General features: G+C 41.8%; 1 protein-coding gene across 2 annotated transcripts in view; it reads right to left on the minus strand.

The window, feature by feature from the left end:
- Window positions 1–1,106: 1,106 nt before the first annotated feature.
- Window positions 1,107–20,700, minus strand: part of GLRA1 (glycine receptor alpha 1) — a 97,521-nt gene continuing 77,927 nt past the window's right edge. Inside the window, exons 6-9 of one of the 2 annotated variants that reach the window (XM_049858654.1) lie at window positions 20,224–20,361; window positions 16,882–17,096; window positions 5,864–6,010; window positions 1,107–1,397 (exon numbers count right to left, since the gene is read on the minus strand). In XM_049858654.1, the coding sequence (XP_049714611.1) occupies window positions 1,107–1,397; window positions 5,864–6,010; window positions 16,882–17,096; window positions 20,224–20,361 (791 nt within the window). Of the gene's footprint in view, window positions 1,422–5,863; window positions 6,011–16,881; window positions 17,097–20,223; window positions 20,362–20,700 lie in introns of both variants that reach the window. The other variant, XM_049858644.1, reaches the window with a different exon arrangement.

Genomic DNA, 20,700 nt, shown 5'->3' on the forward strand with positions numbered 1-20,700 from the left:
TTCACCTCTTAAAACTTCACTCTGTAGAATCAGAATATAATAAATACACTTCATTCTACTGACTCCACCTTCCCGAACATACACCCCCACTTGTAATTCTAAAGAGACTCTCCAAAAAAATAGACATTTAAAAAAGTGTATCAGTTTACACTCAGTCTATCTGCATATTATTTCTTGAGATTATTATTATTTTTTTTAACCGTATAAAAGATTGCATATTGGCAACGTTATGAGAAAACCAGGGCGGCCATTTCTGGGTGGTGGTGAAGGCTAAGTGGGCTGGGTGTTGAAGCACAGAAGCAAGAGGACTTAAGAGAGGGGCAAGTGTGATCTGTAACTTTGAGACATTAGAATTGACGTGGAGTTACCTGGGTTCTCAATCTTGGGCCTCTGAAATGTCCCATCTCTTTCGTCGCTCCCTACTTGTCTCTCCAACTTGCGCCATTTCCGCTGCCCACGCCTAAGCCCCACATTCCTCTTGAAGCAGAGGCAGGATGGCTTTTTGGCATGTGTCCACCTGGGCCAGTTTGAAGCTAGTTATGGCATTTGGAAGGGTGTGATGTGGAACACACACCAGAGCAAGCATATTTGTGACTATTTCCACTCTGGGAAAAATTGTCCATCACTTCTGTGACTTTAAGAATTTAAGCAGTTACTAGGCTGATAGGTTAAGAAACAGATCTTTTGTTCTCGTGGTTTTGCATTAATATTAAGCATGAATATATATCATATATTACATTGCTTTCCTTCTGCTCTGAAGCAGACTGTACCCTCCTTCCAAACAGGGCAACTGCACAGCCCATGGACTCAAATTTTTGAAAGCTGTTATCCCTCCACTCCCCACCCTCCACCCTTACCCTACCCCTTCCTCCCCGCCCTTCAGTTCCTATATTAGAAAAGTTCCTCCCCGCCACCCGAGGTTAAATAGACATTGCCTCATCCTAAAATTCATGCATCGCTGCATTTTGCTATTGCACGTACGGCAGAGAGAGAGTTGTGTGTGTGTGCCCTCTCCCTCTCTCCCCCTTCTCTTGCTTAGGCTCTCAGATTCCTGTGCTGTTCCCACCCTGCCCTCTCCCCACCCCACCCCCCACACCCCAGACCCTTCACTGGTTATGGACATCCTCCCTACGGACGATCTTGTAGATGATCCAGTAGAACATGTTAAAGATGAGGAAGGCCATGGGGAAGCCAATGCGGGATATTTTGTCGATTTTCTTGGCCCTCTGGATGAAGAGTTTTCGCATCTCCTCTGGGGTCTTAGATGGCGCAGGAGGGGGGTTAGTGGTGGTGTTGTTGTTGGCACCCTTGACCGAGATTCCATCCTTGGCTTGCAGACAGGCTGGGCCCATCCCATAGGCAGAGAAGTTGAAGCGACCCTCTCCAGCCTCATCCTCCTGGAATAGATTCAACATGGGGCTCTACTTAAAATAAGATAGGAGTTGGGCACCCTCCCTGCAAGGCACTCCCCTGGGGGCCAGGCCATGCCTATCTGGTTTTCCCTGCCTCTCAGACTAACATTCAAGGTTCCTGAAGGCTTTTGGCTGGCTGGGGAGTTCTGCCTTATAGAAGGGCGCCACTTGCATGCTGAAACAGATGCAAACCAGGGGATAGGAATGTGGTTTGGAGTCTGAAGAGCTGAACTCAAGTCTCAGCTCTGTCACTTGCTGACTATATGACCTTAGGCAAATTGCTTCCTTCTCTGGGTCTCAGATTGATCTTTTTTTCCTGTAAGTAGGGGATAAGACTCACCCCACTACCTCAAATGATTCTTTTGAGCATTAGAAGACGTTAGAGATGAGCAGACGTTCTGAGTGCTGTCCGTACTAGATTTTTGTTAGAAATCAAGGGGACAATTTGAAGAGATTCCCCTGCTTTGCCTCTGTTGTGTCCATGCCCTCTCCCCCCACCCTCCTCCCCAATTAACTCCTCCTGTGGGTGGGGTGAGTGTGAATGATCCAGCAGGGAGCAAAAGCTCTGACCTCATCTCCATCTCCCAAGATGGGAGTCCACAGCTTCTTCCAGCTGCCATGTTACCATTTCCCTGGCAGCTGTGACCTCAACAGATCTGGATTTTTAGACAAGTTGTTATTCAAGATCTTTCATCGTTTGGTGCTAACTTACCTTTCCAGGCTTTTCCCCCTCCCCCCACCATATGCTTTGCACCCCTCCCAGCTTTGTTGTATTTTCTCAGTCATCTCTTGTGCATTCCTACCCTCCTGCTTATGCCTACTACCAAAATGCTTTCTACCTTATCCTTCTAGTTCATCCCTTTCCCAGCTCATGGCAATCTTGCCCTGATCTGACTCATGGAGCTCCCATTGTCTGCTCCTATCATATATAGTTTTGTTATCTTTCCATGTGAGCTCTGAGAGGGCCACTGAGAGCCCAGTGTTTTGGTCTTAGCTGACCTGGTGACTCATTGTATGTGGCCCTGGGGAAGTTTCATCAACTTACATCGCCCTCCTAGAACGTGAGAACTTTTAGGATCGAGACCCTTCTTCTTCTTCTTCCCATGCAGGTCAGGACCCTCAGAGAACAAGAAACTCAGTATAGGATCCACAGCTGCCCCCACTTCTCCATCTTGCTCACCTAGCTTTGGCCACCCTCTGCCAACTGGGCTTGTTGCGGTGACCTCGAATCTAGTCTTCCTACTGCCTCCAGCCTGGCCCCACAGCCCATCTGGGTTGTTATAACACACAGATCTTATTGGTCATCTTCTGCTTAGAACATTTTAATAGGCTGCTGTTGACTTCAGGATAACGAAAATCCTTAACATGGTAAACAAGGCCTTAGATTACCTGGACCCTGTCTACCTCTTCAGCCTCATTGTGCATCACTCTCTACCTGGCATTCTATGCCCCAAACCAAATCAAACCCATTGCCATTGAGTTGATCTTAAGTCATAGTGACCATATAGGACAGAGTAGAACTGCCCTATAGGGTTTCCAAGCTATAAACTTTTCTCCTGTGGAGCGGCTGGTGGATTTGAACTGCCAACCTTTCACTTAGCAGGCAAGTGCTTAACTACTGCACCACAGGGCTCCATATTCTATGCCCCAGTCACCCTGAAATATTTTTATATCTTTCAAAGTGCCATATTCCTTCTCTTTAACTCTGAGCCTCTGTAAGTTGTTTACTCTGCCTGGAATACTCTCCCAACTCTCCATGCCCTCAGCTTCCTTCTCTTTTACCTGTTCTTACTTAGGAAGCCTTCCCTAAGCCTCCAAAGATAGGCTAGGTTGCCTTGCTTTATGCTCCATAAGCTCACTGTACCTCCTCCCCGCTCTCTTTAAATAATACGCTCATATTACATTGTATTGGAGTCCCTGGGTAGTGTAAACAGTTAATACCCTTGGCTGCTAAATGAAAGGTTGGAATGTTCGAGTCCACCCAGAGGTTCCTAAGAAGAAAGGCCTGGTGATCTACTTCTGAAACATGGGACATTGAAAACCCCACAGAGCAGAGTTCTATTCTGACACACACGGGGTCACCATGAGAATTGACTCGATGGCAACTGGTTTTATCACATTGTATTATAATTCCCTGACTAATATGTGTCTCTCTCATTAGACTGTAAGCTTCGTAAAAGTAGAGGCAAAGTCTGTCATGTTCACTGTACCCTCAACACTGAACATAAAACTAAGTAAATATTTGTTGAATAAATAAATGTTTACTTGTCTGTCATCACCTGTCCCAACTCCTTTTTTCCACTTTCTTTTAAAAAACAGGGTCGTATCCCTAGCACTGAGAGGGTTTGAGACGTAGAGAAATGCTCAAAAAATCTTTGGCAAATGAATGAATGTGGTCCAGCAACCCTCACCGTAAAAGTGGGAGGAAGAGGACTTGCTATGGGGCTTGGCAAATAGGAGCTCAATAAATGTTTATGAGGAGGGGGACAGTAGAGGGCTTGTGCCAGGGTCAAGGAGAGGAGTTGGGGGAAGCTGGCCAAATTACTGGACCCAGTGTTTGGAAAAGGGCTGGATCTGGTTCTGTTGCATATCAATACAAATCTGCCCTTGCTGGGGTTAGGGAGGCCTGGACATGTTTTTTCACTGGGCCCTAGCTATGCAAGAGGAAGCACTAAATTTACTTTCCGTGTGGCTTTGGGTGAATTGTTCTCTGCCTTCCTCATCTGTGAAACACAAGAGTGAGAAGGGATGGAGGTGTGGACTGGAGGCCCTATCTGGCTAGAAGATTATCAGTTTCACTATGTAGCGGAGAGAAACGAAATTCCTTAGGAATGACCAGAAAAAGGCTTGTTATTCCTAGTCTAACCAGCAGGTGGCAGGAAACGACTAACCAACTGCACATGGAGCATCCTGGGATGGAGTGGCAAAATCTCTGCTGCTAACCAAACCATGGCAGTTCAAATCTACCAGCCGCTCCTTGGAAACCCTATGGAGTAGTTCTACTCTGTCCTATAAGGTTGCTAGAGTTGGAATCCACTCAATGGCAATGGGTTTGAGTTTTCTTTGGTTTTGAGGCTAACCAGATGTTTTGGACATAGTCTTCCCAAAGAAGTGTCTCTCTGTGTTAACCTTCTCCCAGCAAAAAACAAATGTTAAAAGCAGCTAACCCATGGAGAAAAGGGAAAAAGAAAAATCTCAGAGACAGTTGAATTTGGGCAGTTTCTTTGATAGTTTTTTTTTTTTTTAAAGAGTCAAGGTATTTAATGGGCAGTATTTTTTTTTATTATGGAAGCACTAAAACTAGGGGTCTTTTAAGAAGTCTTGTCTAGTTAGCTACACACAAGATAGTTTCCTCTTCCAGTGCAGATTGAGAAGGGTGGTGATAGCTTATCTTAACCCCCATGGACATTTTCTGTCTGGGAAAGTCTCTCTCCTGCCTATGGTAAAATGCCAGAAGTTAATCACATTACATTGCTGATGTTTAGGAAACATACCGATGAAAAATCTGTGCATACGTAATAATTTTAAAACCTGGCACTTGTGCGGTAGGAATGAAACTACAAGCTGCTTTGGCACCTCCTCAATTTACTATCACCACAGTCCCCCATTATGCCCATTGAGCCCATTTTACAGATGGAGAAATTGGGCCCAGAAAAAACTAACTTGAAGTCACATACCAAAGAGAACTAAAAAAGCAGAGTCCTTTGTCACAGTATATTGTAGCTGGGTAAGCAGTTATTTTGAAGAGTTCCATCTAAAGCTTATAGGGCTTTGGTATATGGCAGGAGTGTGGTATAACCTGACAGGTCATACAGTATGGGTCCTTGGCTGCTCTGATCTGTCACGGGAAAGACTTGAGGGCAGACTCTCTGGCTGGAAAGCCTGCCCCTTGTTCATTAGTTTTTTCATCCCTTTGAACATTTGTTTATACTATTTTATTCAATCCCTCACAAGGTGAGAGAACCCATTCTGGGAGAAGATCTTGGGGCTGCCTTTCCTGGAGGTAGGAAGCAAGCAGATGTGGAGCTTGGTCATTCTACTTTAAGATCATACTCTGTGGTGGAATGCTTTTTCAGAACCAAGCCCATTGAAATAAGGCAGCCTTGTAGAAAAAAACAAAAACAAAAAACAATAGACATCTCTCAGCCTACCATATTCTGGGTTTATCAGTGAGTTAACATCATGGCCCCACCAACATTTTCTCCATCAGTTCTGTCTTTGGCTGTAACCTGGTAGTATCTGTAAGTTGTTAGGGTTGGAAGAGTGACTACCTATGGACCAGACCATGGCATTGTTTATGAAAGGGGAAGCTGCGACTTTAATCCTTATTTCTTGCCTTCCATACCCACTGAGAAGGACGATCCAGAGAAATGAGTATTTTAAGACGAGACTGCTTGGAATTTCCATTTACCACCAGCTGTCCCTCCTTACGCAGTGACCCAAAGGCCTACCTTGTGATGTCTCCGCTTCCTCCTGAATCGGAGCAGCTCTTTGTGCTGCCGAGACACAAAGTTGACAGCAGCATACTCAAGCAGGGCTGAGAACACGAAGAGCAGGCACACGGCCATCCAAATGTCAATGGCTTTCACATAGGACACCTGGGGTGGGGAGTGAGGGAGGCAACAGAGGGAGGTGAGGGCGGAAAAGAAGAGTGGAATATTGAGTATGGTGGGATGTTTTTGCTCTTTATCAACTCTTCCCATCACCCACCGCTGCCACCCTCCTCCTGTGGAGGAAAGCAGAAGAAAATGCATCAAGTCATCAAGACTGGGCAGAATTTAGGAAAACAGAATGTGATACCTACATGTGTACTAAAGAGAGGGGGTCTTGATGTGTCTTGTGTATCTTGCATTATAGGTTAATGGAATAGAATGTAGTTTTTATTCTAAGGATGATAGGAGCAGAATGTAGTACCTAGTCTTAGAAGTGAAGGGAGGATGTAAACAAAAGTGGTAGCATAAAAGCTTTCAAAATCCTCCCTTTCCATAAAAGTAATAAGAAAACTGGCAAAAGTTGTCAGAATCAACTTTTTCAGACATCTGTTGATTAACCAAAGCTTATAGCAATCTGTTGTTGTTGTTGTTAGGTGCCATCGAGTCGATTCCGACTCATAGCGACCCTACGCACAACAGAGCAGAACACTGCCCAGTCCTGTGCCATCCTCACAATCATTGTTATGCTTGAGCCCACTGTTGCAGCCGCTGTGTCAATCCACCTCATTGAGGGTCTTCCTATTTCCCGCTGACCCTGTACTTTGCCAAGCATGATGTCCTTCTCCAGGGACTGTTCCCCCCTGACAATTTGTCCAAAGTATGTAAGACACAGTCTCTCCATCCTTCTTTCTAAGGAGCATTCTGGTTGTACGTATTGCAAGACAGATATGTTCATTCTTTTAGCAGTCCATGGTATGTTCGATACCCTTCACCAACACCACAATTCAAAGGCGTCAATTCTTTGATCTTCCTTATTGATCATCCAGCTTTCACACACATACGAGGCGATTGAAAACACCATGGCTTGGGTCAGGTGCACCTTAGTCTTCAAGGCAACATCTTTGCAGCAGATTTGCCCAGTGCAATGTGTCTTTTGACTTCTTGGCTGCTGCTTCCATGGATGTTGATTGTGGATCCAAATAAAATGAAATCCTTGACTACTTCCATTTTTTCTCTGTTTATCATGATGCTGCTCATTGGTCCAGTTGTGAAGTTTTTTGTTTTCTTTATGTTGAGATGTAATCCATGCTGAAGGTTATAGTTTTTGATCTTCATCAGTAAGTGCTTCAAGTCCTCTTCACTTGCAGCAAGCAAAGTTGTGTCATCAGCATAATGTATGTTGTTAACGAGTCTTCCTCCAATTCTCATGCCCGTTCTTCTTCATAGAGCCCAGCTTCTCAGATTATTTGCTCAAGGTACAGATTGAATAGGTATGGTGAAAAGATACAACCCAGATGCACACCTTTCCTGTCTTTAAACCAGGCAGTATCCCCTTGTTCTGTTTTAATGACTGCCTCTTGATCTATGTACAGTTTCCTCATGAGCACAATTAAGTGTCCTGGAATTCCCATCCTGAGAAATGTTATCCACAATTAGTTATGATCCACACAGTCAAATGCCTTTGCATAGTCAATAAAACACAGGTAAATATCTTTCCAGTATTCTCTGCTTTCAGCCAGGATCCATCTGACATCAGCAATGATATCCCTGGTTCCACATCCTCTTCTGAACCTGGCTTGAATTTCTGGCAGTTCCCTGATGATATACTGCTGCAGCCACTTTTGAATGATCTTCAGCAAAATTTTACTTGTATGTGATATTAATGATATCATTTGATAATTTCTGCATTAGGTTGAATCACCTTTCTTGTGAATAGGCATAAATACGGATGTCTTCCAGATGGTTGACCAGTTACCTGTTTTCCAAATTTCTCGGCATAGATGAGGGAGCACTTCCACCACTGCATCTGTTTGTTGAAACATCTCAATTGATATTCCATCAATTTCTGGAGTTCTGTTTTTTGCCAGTGTCTTCAGTGCAGCTTGGGCTTCATCCTTCAGTACCATCAGTTGCTGATCATATGCTACCTTCCAAAATGGTTGAAAGTCAACGAATTCTTTTTGGTATAGTGACTCTGTGTATTCTTTCCATCTTCTTTTGATGCTTCTTGCATTGTTTAATGTTTTCCCCATAGAATCCTTCAATATTGCAAGTCAAGGCTTGAATTTTTTAAGTTCTTTCAGCTTGAGAAATGCTGAGCATTTTCTTTCCTTTTGGTTTTCTATCTCCAGTTCTTTGCACATGTCATTATACTACTTTCTCTTCTTGAGCTGGCCTCTGAAATCTGCTGTTCAGTTCTTTCACTTCATCATTTCTTCCCTTAGCTTTAGCTACTCGATGTTCAAGAGTAAGTTTCAGAGCGTCTTCTGTCATCCATTTTGGTCTTTTCTTTCTCCCCTGTCTTTTTAATGACCTCTTGCTCTCTTCATGTATGATATCCTTGATGTCATTCCACAAATCATCTGGTCTTAGTGTTCAACGTGTCAAATCTATTCTTGAGATGGTCTGTAAATTCAGGTGGGATACACTCAATGTCATACTTTGGTTCTTGTGGACTTGTTCTAATTTTCTCCCTTTTCAACTTGAACTTGCATATGAGCAATTGATGGTCTGTTCCAGAGTCAGCCCACAGCCTTGTTCTGACTGATGATATTCAGTTTTTCTATCACCTCTTTCCACAGATGTCGTCTACTTAATTCCTATGTATGCCATCTGATGAGGTCCATGTGTAATGTCACTTTTTACGTTGGTGAGAAAATGTATTTGCAACGAAGAAGTTGTTGATCTTGCAAAATTTTATCATGCGATCTCTGGCATCATTTCCATCACCAAGGCCATATTTTCCAGCTACTGATCCTTCTTCTTTGTTTCTAGCTTTTGTGTTCCAATCACCAGTAATTATCAATGCATCTTGATTGCATGTTTGATCAATTTCAGACTCCAGAAGTTGGTAAAAATCTTCAGTTACTTCATCGTTGACCTTAGTGGTTGGTGCGTAAATTTGAATAATAGTTGTATTAACTGATCTTCCTTGTATGGCTGTTATCATATTACTGACAGCACTGTACTCAGGATAGATCTTGAAATGTTCTTTTTGATGATGAATGCAGTGCTATTCTTCAAGTTTTCATTCTTGGCATGGTAGACCATATGACTGTCTGATTCAAAACGGTAAATAACCAGTCCATTTCAGCTCACTAATGCATAGGATGTTGATGTTTATGTGTTCCATTTCATAGCTATCTAGTGAGTGTTTATTCAAGAAAACTGGCTAAATCTCATAGAACTGCAAGCTTTGTGGTATTTTTTAACAGCTTTATTGAGATATAATGCATATGCCACATAATTCCCCTATTTAAAGTGTGCAATTCAATGACTGTAGTATATTCACAGGTATGTGCAGTCATCATCACAGAAATTTTAGGACATTTTCCTCATCTCATAAACAAACCCCATACTCTTTAGCTATCATTCTTCTGTCCCCCATACCCTCTCTCACACCCCAAGCACTAAGCAACCACTAATATACTTTCTGTCTCTATTAGTTTCTCTGTTCTGGGCATTTCATATGAATGAAATCATATAATATGTGGTCTTTTGTAACTGGCTTCTTTCACTCCACATGATGATTTCAAGGGTCACCAATGTTGTAGCATGTATCCTTTTTATGGCTGAATAATACTCCATTGTATGGATATACTACATTTTCTTTGTCTATTTGTCAGTTAATGGGCATTTAGGATGGTCCCACCTTTTGGCTAATATGAATAATGCTGCTATAAACTTTCATGTACAAGTTTTTGTGAGGACGTATGTTTTCTCATGGAGCGTTGTGCCATTTTAACTTGCCCCAACTTCCCCTCCCCAGCTCCATGGTAGCCTTGAAAATCAATAGCTTGCAATCAAGGTGAAAATCTGCAGCCTGACAGCCACTGGATAGGAAAGAAAAGAGTTGGAACTCCTTGAAAGTCCCATTCCCAGACAACTGCCATTATTTGACCTGTCTGGTGGTCCCCAGGAAGACCCAACTCACAAGACTGTCTTTATCTGACCTGATTTGGAGCTAGCTCTGTATGAACCACCTTTTCCCTGGGGGTGTTTGTGGTAACAGCAGCAACTGTTGAACATCAAGGCTGCCTGAAGCAACGAATACGAGCTGGGGCAACCAACAGGTCAAAGGAAAAGCTTAAAACGAAAAACTGGCAACTGTGTTTTTATGTACCCATAGTAACGAAGTAAGCCAAAGGGAAGAATTGTGGATGTTAAGCCAGACCTACACTAATAGACTAATTAAAATTAGGCTGCATCAAATGGAATCTTTTTCAGTGGTTAAAATTTTAATGTAATATTTAATATAACATGAACTTTTTCTATGTTATGATGTTAAGTAAAAAAAAAAAAAATCAGGATATTAAGAAAAGAAAAAAAAAAAAAAGGAAAAGGTTGGGAATGAGATATCCAAAGGGGGCTTGGGAAACTTCTGACACATTTCTGGTAATTCAGAAGGCCACTTGCCTGCTTAGGGCTGTGGGCATGCCCAGGGGAGACTTAAGAAGTACCTAAGCTCACAAAAAAAGAAAATTGCAGACCAATATCCTTAATGAATATACATGTAAAAATCCTCAACAAAATTCTAGGAAACTGAATCCAAAAGCTTACTAAAAGAATTAGACAGTATAATCAAATGGGATTTATTCCAAGAGTATAAGGGCAGTTCAACAACAGAAAATCAATTAATGTAACATATCGTATTAATAGAATAAAGGAAAAGAACCACATGATCATCTCGATTGATGCAGAAAAGGCATTTGACAAAATTCAACACCCTTTCATAATAAAAACACTCAGTAAGACAGGAACAGAGGGAAATTCCTCAACATAATAAAGGGCATTTACAAAAAACCCACAGCTGTGATACTCAGTGGAGAAAGACTGAGAGCTTTCCCATTAAGATCAGGAACAAGACAAGGATGCCCACTCTTCGCACTGCTTGCTATTAAACACTGTTCTGTATGTTCTAGCCAGAGCAATTAGGCAAGGGGGAAAAAAAAAAGGTATCCAAAATGCAAAGGAGGAAGTAAAGCTATCCCTTTTTGCAGATGACAGGACCCTATATATAGGAAACCTCAGTTTTAGGTTCCACAAGAAAGCTACTAGAACTAGTAAAGCAATTCAGCAAAGTGGCAGGGTACAAAGTCAACATACAAAAATCAGCCGGATATCCGTACTCCAGCAAAGAATGAGCAAGCTGAAAAGGAAATTAAGGAAACATTACTATTTACAATAGCATCTAAAAGAATAAAGTACGTACTGATAAATTTAACAAGGAAAGTAAAAGACTTGTACACAGAAATATAAAACATTATTGAAAGAAACTAAAGAAGACGTGAATAAATGAAGGACATTCTGTGTTAATGAATTGGAAGGATTAGTATAGTTAAGATGTTAATACTACCCAAAGCAATCTATAATTCAACGCAATCCCCATCAAAATTTCAACAGCCTTCTCTGCAGAAATGCAAAAGTCAACCCTCCAATTTATCTGGAAGAGCAAGTGTTCACAAATAGCTAAAGGAAACTTGAAGAAGAATAAAGTAGGAGGACCCATACTTACTGACTTAAAAACATACTATAAAGCTATAGTAATCAAAACAGCCTCATACTGGTATAGCAATAGACATATAGACCAAAAAATAGAGAAAACCAGTGACACCAAATGTTCTTTGAAAAGATCAACAAAATTGACAAACCTTTAGCTAGACTGAAGAGAAAAAAGAAAGCAGACACAAATTACTAAAATAAAAAATGAAAGAAGGAACATTACTTATAGAAATTTTAAAAGATTATAGGGGAATACAATGAACAATTTATGCCACAGCCTAGATGAAATGCACACATTCCTAGAAAGACACTCAAAAAAGAACAGACCTATAACAGGTAAAGCGATTGAGTTAGTAATGAAAAAAAGAAAAAAGCCTTCCCATAAAGGAAAGTCCAGGACCAGAATTCACTGGTGAATTCTATTAAACATTTAAAGAAGATTTAACACAATCCTTCTCATACTTTTTAAAAAAATAGAAGTGGAGAAAATGTTTTCCAGCTCATTCTAAGAGGCCAGTATTACCCCGATAACAAAACAAGACAAAGATATCACAAGAAAAGAAACTACATACCAATTATCTCTTATGAATATAGACATAAAAATCGTGAAAAGAAAAATACTAGAAAACCAATAATCAAGCAACGTATAAAAAGGGTTTTGTATCATGGCCAAGTGAGATTTACCCAGGAATGCAACATCAAACATACAAAAGTCAATCACCTACTAATAGAATAAAAAATAAAAACCATACAATCTTCTAAATAGATGCAGAAACAACATTTGGCAAAATCCAACATGTTTCAATATAAAAAAAAATACTCATCAAAGTAGGGATAGAAGGGAGCTTTCTCAGCCTGATAAAGGAGACAAAAAACCCACAGCTAATATAACACTTAATGGTGAAAAACTGAAAGCTTTCCTCCTAAAATGTCTGATATCTGCTCTTACCACTTCTATTCAACATTGTGCTGAAAGATCTAGCCAGGGCACTTAGACAAGGAAAAGAAAGAAAAGGCATCTAGATTGGGAAGGAAGGAATAAAACTATCTCTATTTTCAAATGACATGATCTCACATATAGAAAATCCTAAGGAATCACAAAAGAACTACGAGGGCTAATAAATGAGTTTAGCAAGGTATCAGGATACATTATCAATATACAAAAGTCAATTTTATTTTGTTATACTACTAATGAACAATCCAAAAAATGACATTAAGACACAATTCCATTTACAATAGTATCAAAAAATAAAATACAAATACATTTAACAAAATAAATGTAGGACTTATACACTGAAAACTAGAAAACCTTGTTGAAAGAAATTAAAGAAGACTTAAATAAATGGAAAAACATCTTGTGTTCATGGACTGGAATACTTAATATTGTTAGGGTGGCAATACTCCCCAAATTCATGGATAGATTCAATGCAATTAGTACAAATTTTTTTTTTGTAGAAACTGACAAGAGTAGGGAAATGCAAAGGACTCAGAATAGCCAAAACAATCTTAAGAAAGAACAAAGTTGAAGAATACACATTTCCCGATTTCAAAACTTACTACAAAACAGCAATAATCAAATTGTGGTGCTATCATAAGATACACAGATCAACAGAATAGAATTGAGAGTCCAGAAATATACCCATGTATCTACGGTCAATTGATTTTTGACAACGGTGTCAAGAGCATTCAATGGGGAAAGAATAGTCTTTTCAGAAACAAGTGGGGCTGGGACAACTGTATATCTACAAGCAAAAGAATGAAGTTGGATCCCCACCTCACATCACATATGAAAATAAATTAAAATGGATCAAAGGCCTAAATATAAGAACTAAAAATATAAAACTCTTAAAAGGAAAACATACGTATAAATCTTTACAACCTTGGATTAGGCAATGATTTTTTAAAATATGATACCAAAATTGCAAGCAACTAAAGAAAAAAACAGATTAATTGGACTTCAACAAAATGAAGACTTTTGTGCATAAAGGAGATTATCATGAAAGTGAAAATACAACCATGGGAGGAAATATTTACGAATCATATAACTCATAAGGGTCTAATATCCAGAATGTATGAAGAGCTGTTACAACTCAGGAAACCCTGGTGACGTAGTGGTTAAGTGCTACAGCTGCTAACCAAAGGGTTGGCAGTTCAAATCCACCAGGCGCTCCTTGGAAATTCTATGGGGCAGTTCTACTGTGTCCTATAGGGTCGCCATGAGTCGGAATTGACTTGACGGCACTGGGTTTGGTTTTTGGTTTTTGGTATTACAACTCAACAACAAAAACAGAAACGACCCAATTAAAAAATGGGCAAAGGATTTGAAAAGACATCTGTTCTAAGGATACACAGAGATGGCCAATAAGCACATAAAAATGCTGAACATCATTAGTCATTAGGAAAATGCAAATCACAATCACAAGGAAATCCACTTCACACCCAGTAGGATGACTCATAAAAAAGACACACAATAACAAGTGTTGGCGAGGATGTGGAAAAATTGGAACCCTAATTTGAAAGCTGATGGGACTGTAAAATGCTGCCGTTACTTAGAAAACAGAAGCATATAGTTACCGTATGACCCAGCAATTCTACTCCGAGGTATATACTCAGAGAATTGAAAACATACGTCCACAAAAACACTTGTACATGAAAGTTCACAACATCATTATTCATAATAGCCCAAAACTGGAAATAGCCAAAACGTCCATCAACTAATGAATGGATAAATAATATGTGGTATATCCACAGGATGGAATATTATTCGATCATAAAAAAAAAAAAAGGAACTATATACTGATATGTACTATATGGATAAGCCTTGAGAACATCATGCTAAGTTAAAGAATCCAGACTCAAAAGGTAAATATCATATTATTCCATTTATATGAGATGTTCAAAAATCCCTAGACACAGAAAGTAGATTAGCGGTTGCCTGGGACTGAGGGGAGGAGGGAATGGAGGGTCCCTGCTGATGATACAGGATTTCTCTATGCGGTAATGAAAATTTTCTGGAATTAGAGAGTGGTGAAGATTGTACAGCTTTGCAAATATACTAAAAATCACTGAATTGTACACTTAAGTGAATGAAAGAGAATGTGGAGCTGAGTATTAATAGTCAGTGGAGTAGAACGTTGAGTGTAGCATAAGGAAACGGAAGGAGAATATTGCATCTGCAGTCAGAATGGAACAGAGCTGAAGGTGTTGTCAGGCGTTAACAGCGAACAGAAAATTTGGTTTCCAGTGTTGACAGTGGATGTAGCAGAATGTGAGGTCTACTGTTAATAGTGCGAACAGCAGATTGTTTAATTTTTTCATAAGGGCGAAGAGAGGATAGTGTGGTATTTAGCGTGGATGGCAAATGAAGCAGAATGTTGTGCCTCACATTAAAATTTAGTGGAATGATGTCATGAAAACAAAAAGCAATGGGAGACTGCCCTAGATTAAGAGACGAAATAGAGCAAGCATAGGCATATGAGTCTTGAGTGGATCCTTCACCATAAATATAAAAACATTTTTTGGACAACTGGGAAAATTTATATAAGAGATCTATATTAGATGATATTATTTGAAATAATATTAATTTTTAGAGGTGATAATGTCATGGTGATCCTATTCCTTATTTAGAGGCAAATTGTCACGGTGTGTCTTACCTTCAAATGATTCAGGAAAAATTACATTTATCTATATCTATCTATCAACCAATCGTTGCAAAATGGTAAATCTAGGTGAAGGGTCTTAGGGTGTTCATTGTATACTGTGTTAAATTTAATACATAAAAATAACAAGTGACTGGAACAGAATGTTAAGCGCAGCGTTGATTGGGAAAGGTGCGGAATGTTGTATCTAGCGTGAGACTGAAAGACGCAGACTTTGGTTCCTGGCATTCATTGTAGACGGAACAGAATGTTGTTTCTTGTGCTGAGTGAATGGAACAGAAGGTGGTTCATAAGATACTAGTGAATGTAGTAGAATGCAGTGTCTAGCATTAAAAGGGAGTGATGCAGAAGGAGGCATCAAGCATTAGTAGTGAGGGGAACAGAATGTTGGGCCTCAAAAATGGGTGAATGGAGGAATATGTGGTGTCTGGCATTACTAGTAAATGAGGCAGAACATTATGTCTAGTGTGAAAAATGAATTAAGTAGAATGAGAAGTCTAGTGTTAACAGTGAAAGGAACAGAACGTTGTATTTTTTGTAAGGGTTACCGGGGAAAATTAACGTCTGGTTTCAGTAATGAATGAAATGCAATGCTGTGTCTGGTGTTAGGAGCGAATGGAACAGAACATTGCGTCTAGTGTAAGGGTGAAGGAGCAGAACGTGTCTCTGCAGTTAATGGTGAATCAAACAAAACACTGTGTCTACTGTTAATAGTGAATGCAGCAGAATGTGGTTCAAGAGTGAACACTGAATGTAGCAGAATGTTCTGTTTAATATTACAAGTGAGAGAATCCGTTTGAGGTATGTGCAGAAAAGGGTTACCAGAGCAGGCATGAGGCTACTCTCCTTTGAAAGCTTTGCTTTCAAGGTTGCCTCTTGGCTGCCCTTTGGGGCACCCACCGTTCCCTAACTGATAAGAGTGGCTCCCTGTGCCTAGACTGTGCAAACAATATGGCTTATGTGGAACATCTGCTTTCCTTTTGGGAACCTGAAATTTTGTTATGTGCTATGCTAGGCAAAGGGAGGCCTTCATGACTAGTCTTCAGTTACAACCTTGGGTGCTGAGTCTCAAACAGGCTTCCCTGGGCAGAAATAACAACACATGTTGCTGCATTTTCATTGCTGGAGGAAAGAGTGCTCTCTGTGATTTCTCATGGCAGGGAGAGAACAAGGGAGGCTGCACATGGATCCCTCCAGACTCTGTCTGTGTCCTTTTCCCTTATGATTTGCTCTGCATCCTTACTGTGATGCTGTAATAACTCAAAGCTCTAAGTCAACTACATTCTGAGTCCTCGTGAGTCTTTCCAGGAAATCTCCAAATGTAGATGTGGTGTTGGGGACCCCCAACACAAAATATCTACCATTAATGGTGAAGGGAGTAGAATACTGCACCTAGTGTTAAGAGTGAATGGAAGAGAATGTGGAGTTGAGTGTTAATAGTAAACGAAGCAGATCGTGTATCTGGCAGTCTGTATCAATTGTAATGTTGAGTCTGGTGGAGGTTTGATGGATCAGAATGCTGGGTCCCACAAACTGTAGTAGATAAAGAAATACTGAATAATTCCTTGTGCTCCACTTATTCCAGGCAGAGTGGGAAGATGGGTACCCTCCCCCTTATCTGTCCAGGTACCTGTGCTCCTGGGCAGTGGGGCTTACCTTGGGCAGGGATGCTCGGGAGCCTGAGCTCTGGGTGGTCATGGTGAGCACGGTTGTGATGCCCAGCCCCACACGGGCTGGAGCAGCGTCCATGTTGATCCAGAAGGAGATCCATGAGAGGATAACGATGAGCAGGCTGGGAATGTACATCTGGATCAGGTAGTAGCCCATTTGTCGCTCCAGGTGGAACCGGGCCTCAATGCAGGTGAATTTACCTGTAAGAAATTGCAGTGAGAAGGCAAAGTACCCTGGTGGATAGGAGCAAGGGCTGTGGAGCCAGGAAATCTTGGCTAGAGGCTCAGCCTCACACTAGCTGTGTCCTTGAGCAAGTGTTTGCATTGCTCTGTGTTTCAGTTTCCTCATCTACCATAGAAAAAACTGGGGATAATACTAATACCTCCCTCATAGGGTAACTGTGAGGATAAAATGAGGTGATGCCTAGAAAGCACTTAGCACGGTGCCTCATACATAATTAATGCTCAGGAATGTTAGCTGCCATCATCATCACCATCACCAACATCATCACTATTTTGCTGCCAGGAGTGGGGCGACGTGGAAGTTTCTCTCCACTTCTCCCAGCACCTTCTGAAGCATGGCCTGATCCAGTTACTTCCTTTGCAAAAATCTCTTTCCTTCCTTCTCTCTTACAAGAAATTCTCCCATTGCCCAGCCCAGTGCCATCTCCCCATTACCCACATGGAAAAGTTAAAACTCCTTAGTCTGCCCTTCACAATGCAGCTCTAGACTACCCGTTCTACTTTCCCTACTTTTTTCACCCTACTAATGAATGATCTCCTACACTGCATCGCACCAAATTGTGTTCTTTGCCTTGAGCATGACCTGCTCTTTCACGGTTCCAAACTTTTGACCCCGCTAATCCCTCTGCCTGGGATGCCCTTATTCCTTGCCACAATCAGAAGAACCCTCCTTCTCCTCCATGGTGGTTTAGGGTGACATCTGCCCCAGGCAGAAGGCTGCCTCTTTCCCTCCTTTGTGCTTCTTCAGCTCTTTGTTCATAGGGCCACCAGAACCATTAAGGCTTAATGCAGTGAGTGGAGACAAGTCAGTCTATCTCTGTCTCTCTCCTCTGTACTAGATTGTGGGTAGCTTGACTCCTCCCCATCTGTGTATCCTTGGCACTGGGATGGGGCCAGGCCCATGGTGGGGTTTCAGTTCCTGTCCACCAAAGCACAGTTACTAGATTCCTGGAGCTTCCTGGGCTGTAAGCTTCAAGTTGGCAGGGTCTTGTCTGTCTTTTCTCCCTGTACCTCACGGGGCCTAGCACAGAACCTGATTCTCAGTAAATACAAATGGTAAAGAACAAATGTACCAATGAATGAAAAAGCATTGTGTTAACAGTGAAGAAAAAGAGCCTTAGTGGTGCAGTGGTTAAGTGCTCAGCTGCTAACCAAATGTTGGCAGTATGAACCCAACAGCTGCTCTAAGGGAGAAACATGTGGCAGCCTGCTTCCGTAAAGATTTACAGCCTTGGAAACCCTACAGGGCAATCCTACTCTGTCCTATAGAGTTGCTATGAGTTGGAATCCACTCGACAACAACGGGTTTGGTTTTTTTTTTAGACGGTAAAGAGCTGTGGCTTGTAAGGTCAATTGTGATTTTTTGATTCTTGGGGGCTGTTGCTCTCATGAATGCTACTGGGAGTACCATCCTCTCTCTGAATCTCAGCTGGTCCCAGGGATAGTGGCTCTGAGATTTCTCCGAGGTCATCCAGAAAGGGGAGCTGTTCCAGACAGGACAGAACCTAGACTGTCTGACCTTTCACTGGCCTCCTCTCTCCACCAGAGCCCACAGTGATTTCTCTTCATTCCTCTCCTTGGCTCCTGTCAGCAGCCTATTTTCTGCCTCCACTCTACTCAGCTGGGTTCAGACAGCAGGTTTTCACCTAGCCTTCCAGCTGGCACACCAGCTGACTGATCTTCCACAATGCTTCCCTCAGCTCATTCCCAGGTGAGATAAGGCATGCAAAGCCAGTCTTGGTCTGGGCTCAGTTCATTCATGTATTAAATCACCAAATAGATACTGTGCTAGGCATGGGAGATAGAATGCTAAGCTAAACAGTTGTGGTTTCCCCGTCCTCTTGGAGATCACAGTCTAGTGGACCCTTCCAACTTCGCTATTTACTAATCTTCAACGTCTTCCCTCAGCTCCCTCTTGCTGAGGTCTGATGTGGGTATTCTCTGCTCTGGGGTTTTGCTTTACCAGAAATAGCAGCTTCTCTGTGGCAGACTGCTAGTTGGCCTCTAAATATCACTTCTTCCCTTCTGCCTTAGGAATTGTCCCTGGGTGGTGCAAAGAGTTTGTGCTTGTCATGAATTGAATTATGTCCCCACAAAAATGTGTGTATTAACTTGGTTAGGCCATGATTCCCAGTATTGGCTGTCCTCCATTTTGTGATTGTAATTTTATGTTAAAGAGTATTAGGGTGGGATTGTAACACCCTTACCCAAGTCACATTCCTGATCCAATGTGAAGGGAGTTTCCCTGGGGTGTGGCCCTCACCACCTTTTATCTCTTAAGACATAAAAAGAAAGGGAAGCAAGCAGAGAGCTGGGGACCTCATGCCACCAAGAAAGCAGCACCGGGAGCAGAGCATGAACGTGTCCTTTGGACCCGGGGTCCCTGCCCCCGAGAAGCTCCTTGACTAGGGGAAGATTGAGGACAAGGACCATCTCCCAGAGCTGACAGAGAGAGAAAGCCTTCCCCTGGAGCCGACGCCCTGAATTCGGACTTTTAGACTACTGTACTCCGAGGAAATAAATTTCTCCATTTCTCTTTGTTAAAGCCATCCACTTGTGGTATTTGTTATAGCAGCACTGAAGACAGTACTCAGCTACTAAAGCTTGGCAGTTTGAACCCACCCGTGGTACCACAGAAGAAAGGCCTGGTGATCTGCTTCCATAATGATTATAGCCAAGAAAACCCTAGGGAGCAGTTCTATTTTGTAACGCACGAGGTTGCCATGAGTCAGAATTGACTTGATGGCAACGAATTTGTTTGTTTGTTTTTTTTTGCCTTAGGAATAAGGACCCTAGTTTTGCTGGGCATACTGCTACATGGAATAAAGACTATATTTCCCAGCTTCCCTTGTAATTAGGTATAGCCTAAGCTTAATTTACTTGCCCCAGGATTCACAAGAACAAAATATCAGAGACGCTTTTTGATTTCAAGGCCTATTCTCTTAACCACTAGGTAGTAAATACAGAGCTGTGCTCATCATGGGTACTTCATAAAGTCTGTTGAATCAATGATTGATGAATGTTTAAAATGACCTCCAGCCCTGGTTGGGGGATGGATTCAAGAGGGGTCTTCTCTTGTACCTACCTGTGTTGTAATGCTTGGTGCAGTATCTCAAGTCCTTCTCCTCCTTCAGGATAAACTGGGGCAGGGTTAGGCCATCTGCCACCTGTACAGCTCCCTGCTCTTGCCACTCAAAGATGAGGTCATTCATGGTGTATCCAACTGGGATGGGATCAGAAGGAGGAGCAATCACTACCCAGAAGTACTTACGTGAAGCATGCAGAGCTGGTCAGGGTTGGGGCTATGAGGGACATCACATACTTGATGGCAATCATGAGACCATGTTGTTTTTTGCCCCCACAGAGGAGGTGAAAGCTGGTTTAACTGTTTATATTCATCCTATAGTCCTTCCACCTCTCCTCCTACCTCTTCCAGCATCCAGCCTTAGCTTGCCCAGCTGACATCTGCAGTTTTGCCTGCACACCATTCATGACAACCCCCTCTTTTGCTCACAGCATATTTTTCCCTGGGAGCCACTCCATGGCTTGCTATCTTGGTGGG

The sequence above is a fragment of the Elephas maximus genome, chromosome 2 (genome assembly GCF_024166365.1).
Source record: "Elephas maximus indicus isolate mEleMax1 chromosome 2, mEleMax1 primary haplotype, whole genome shotgun sequence".
Taxonomy (NCBI): domain Eukaryota; kingdom Metazoa; phylum Chordata; class Mammalia; order Proboscidea; family Elephantidae; genus Elephas; species Elephas maximus.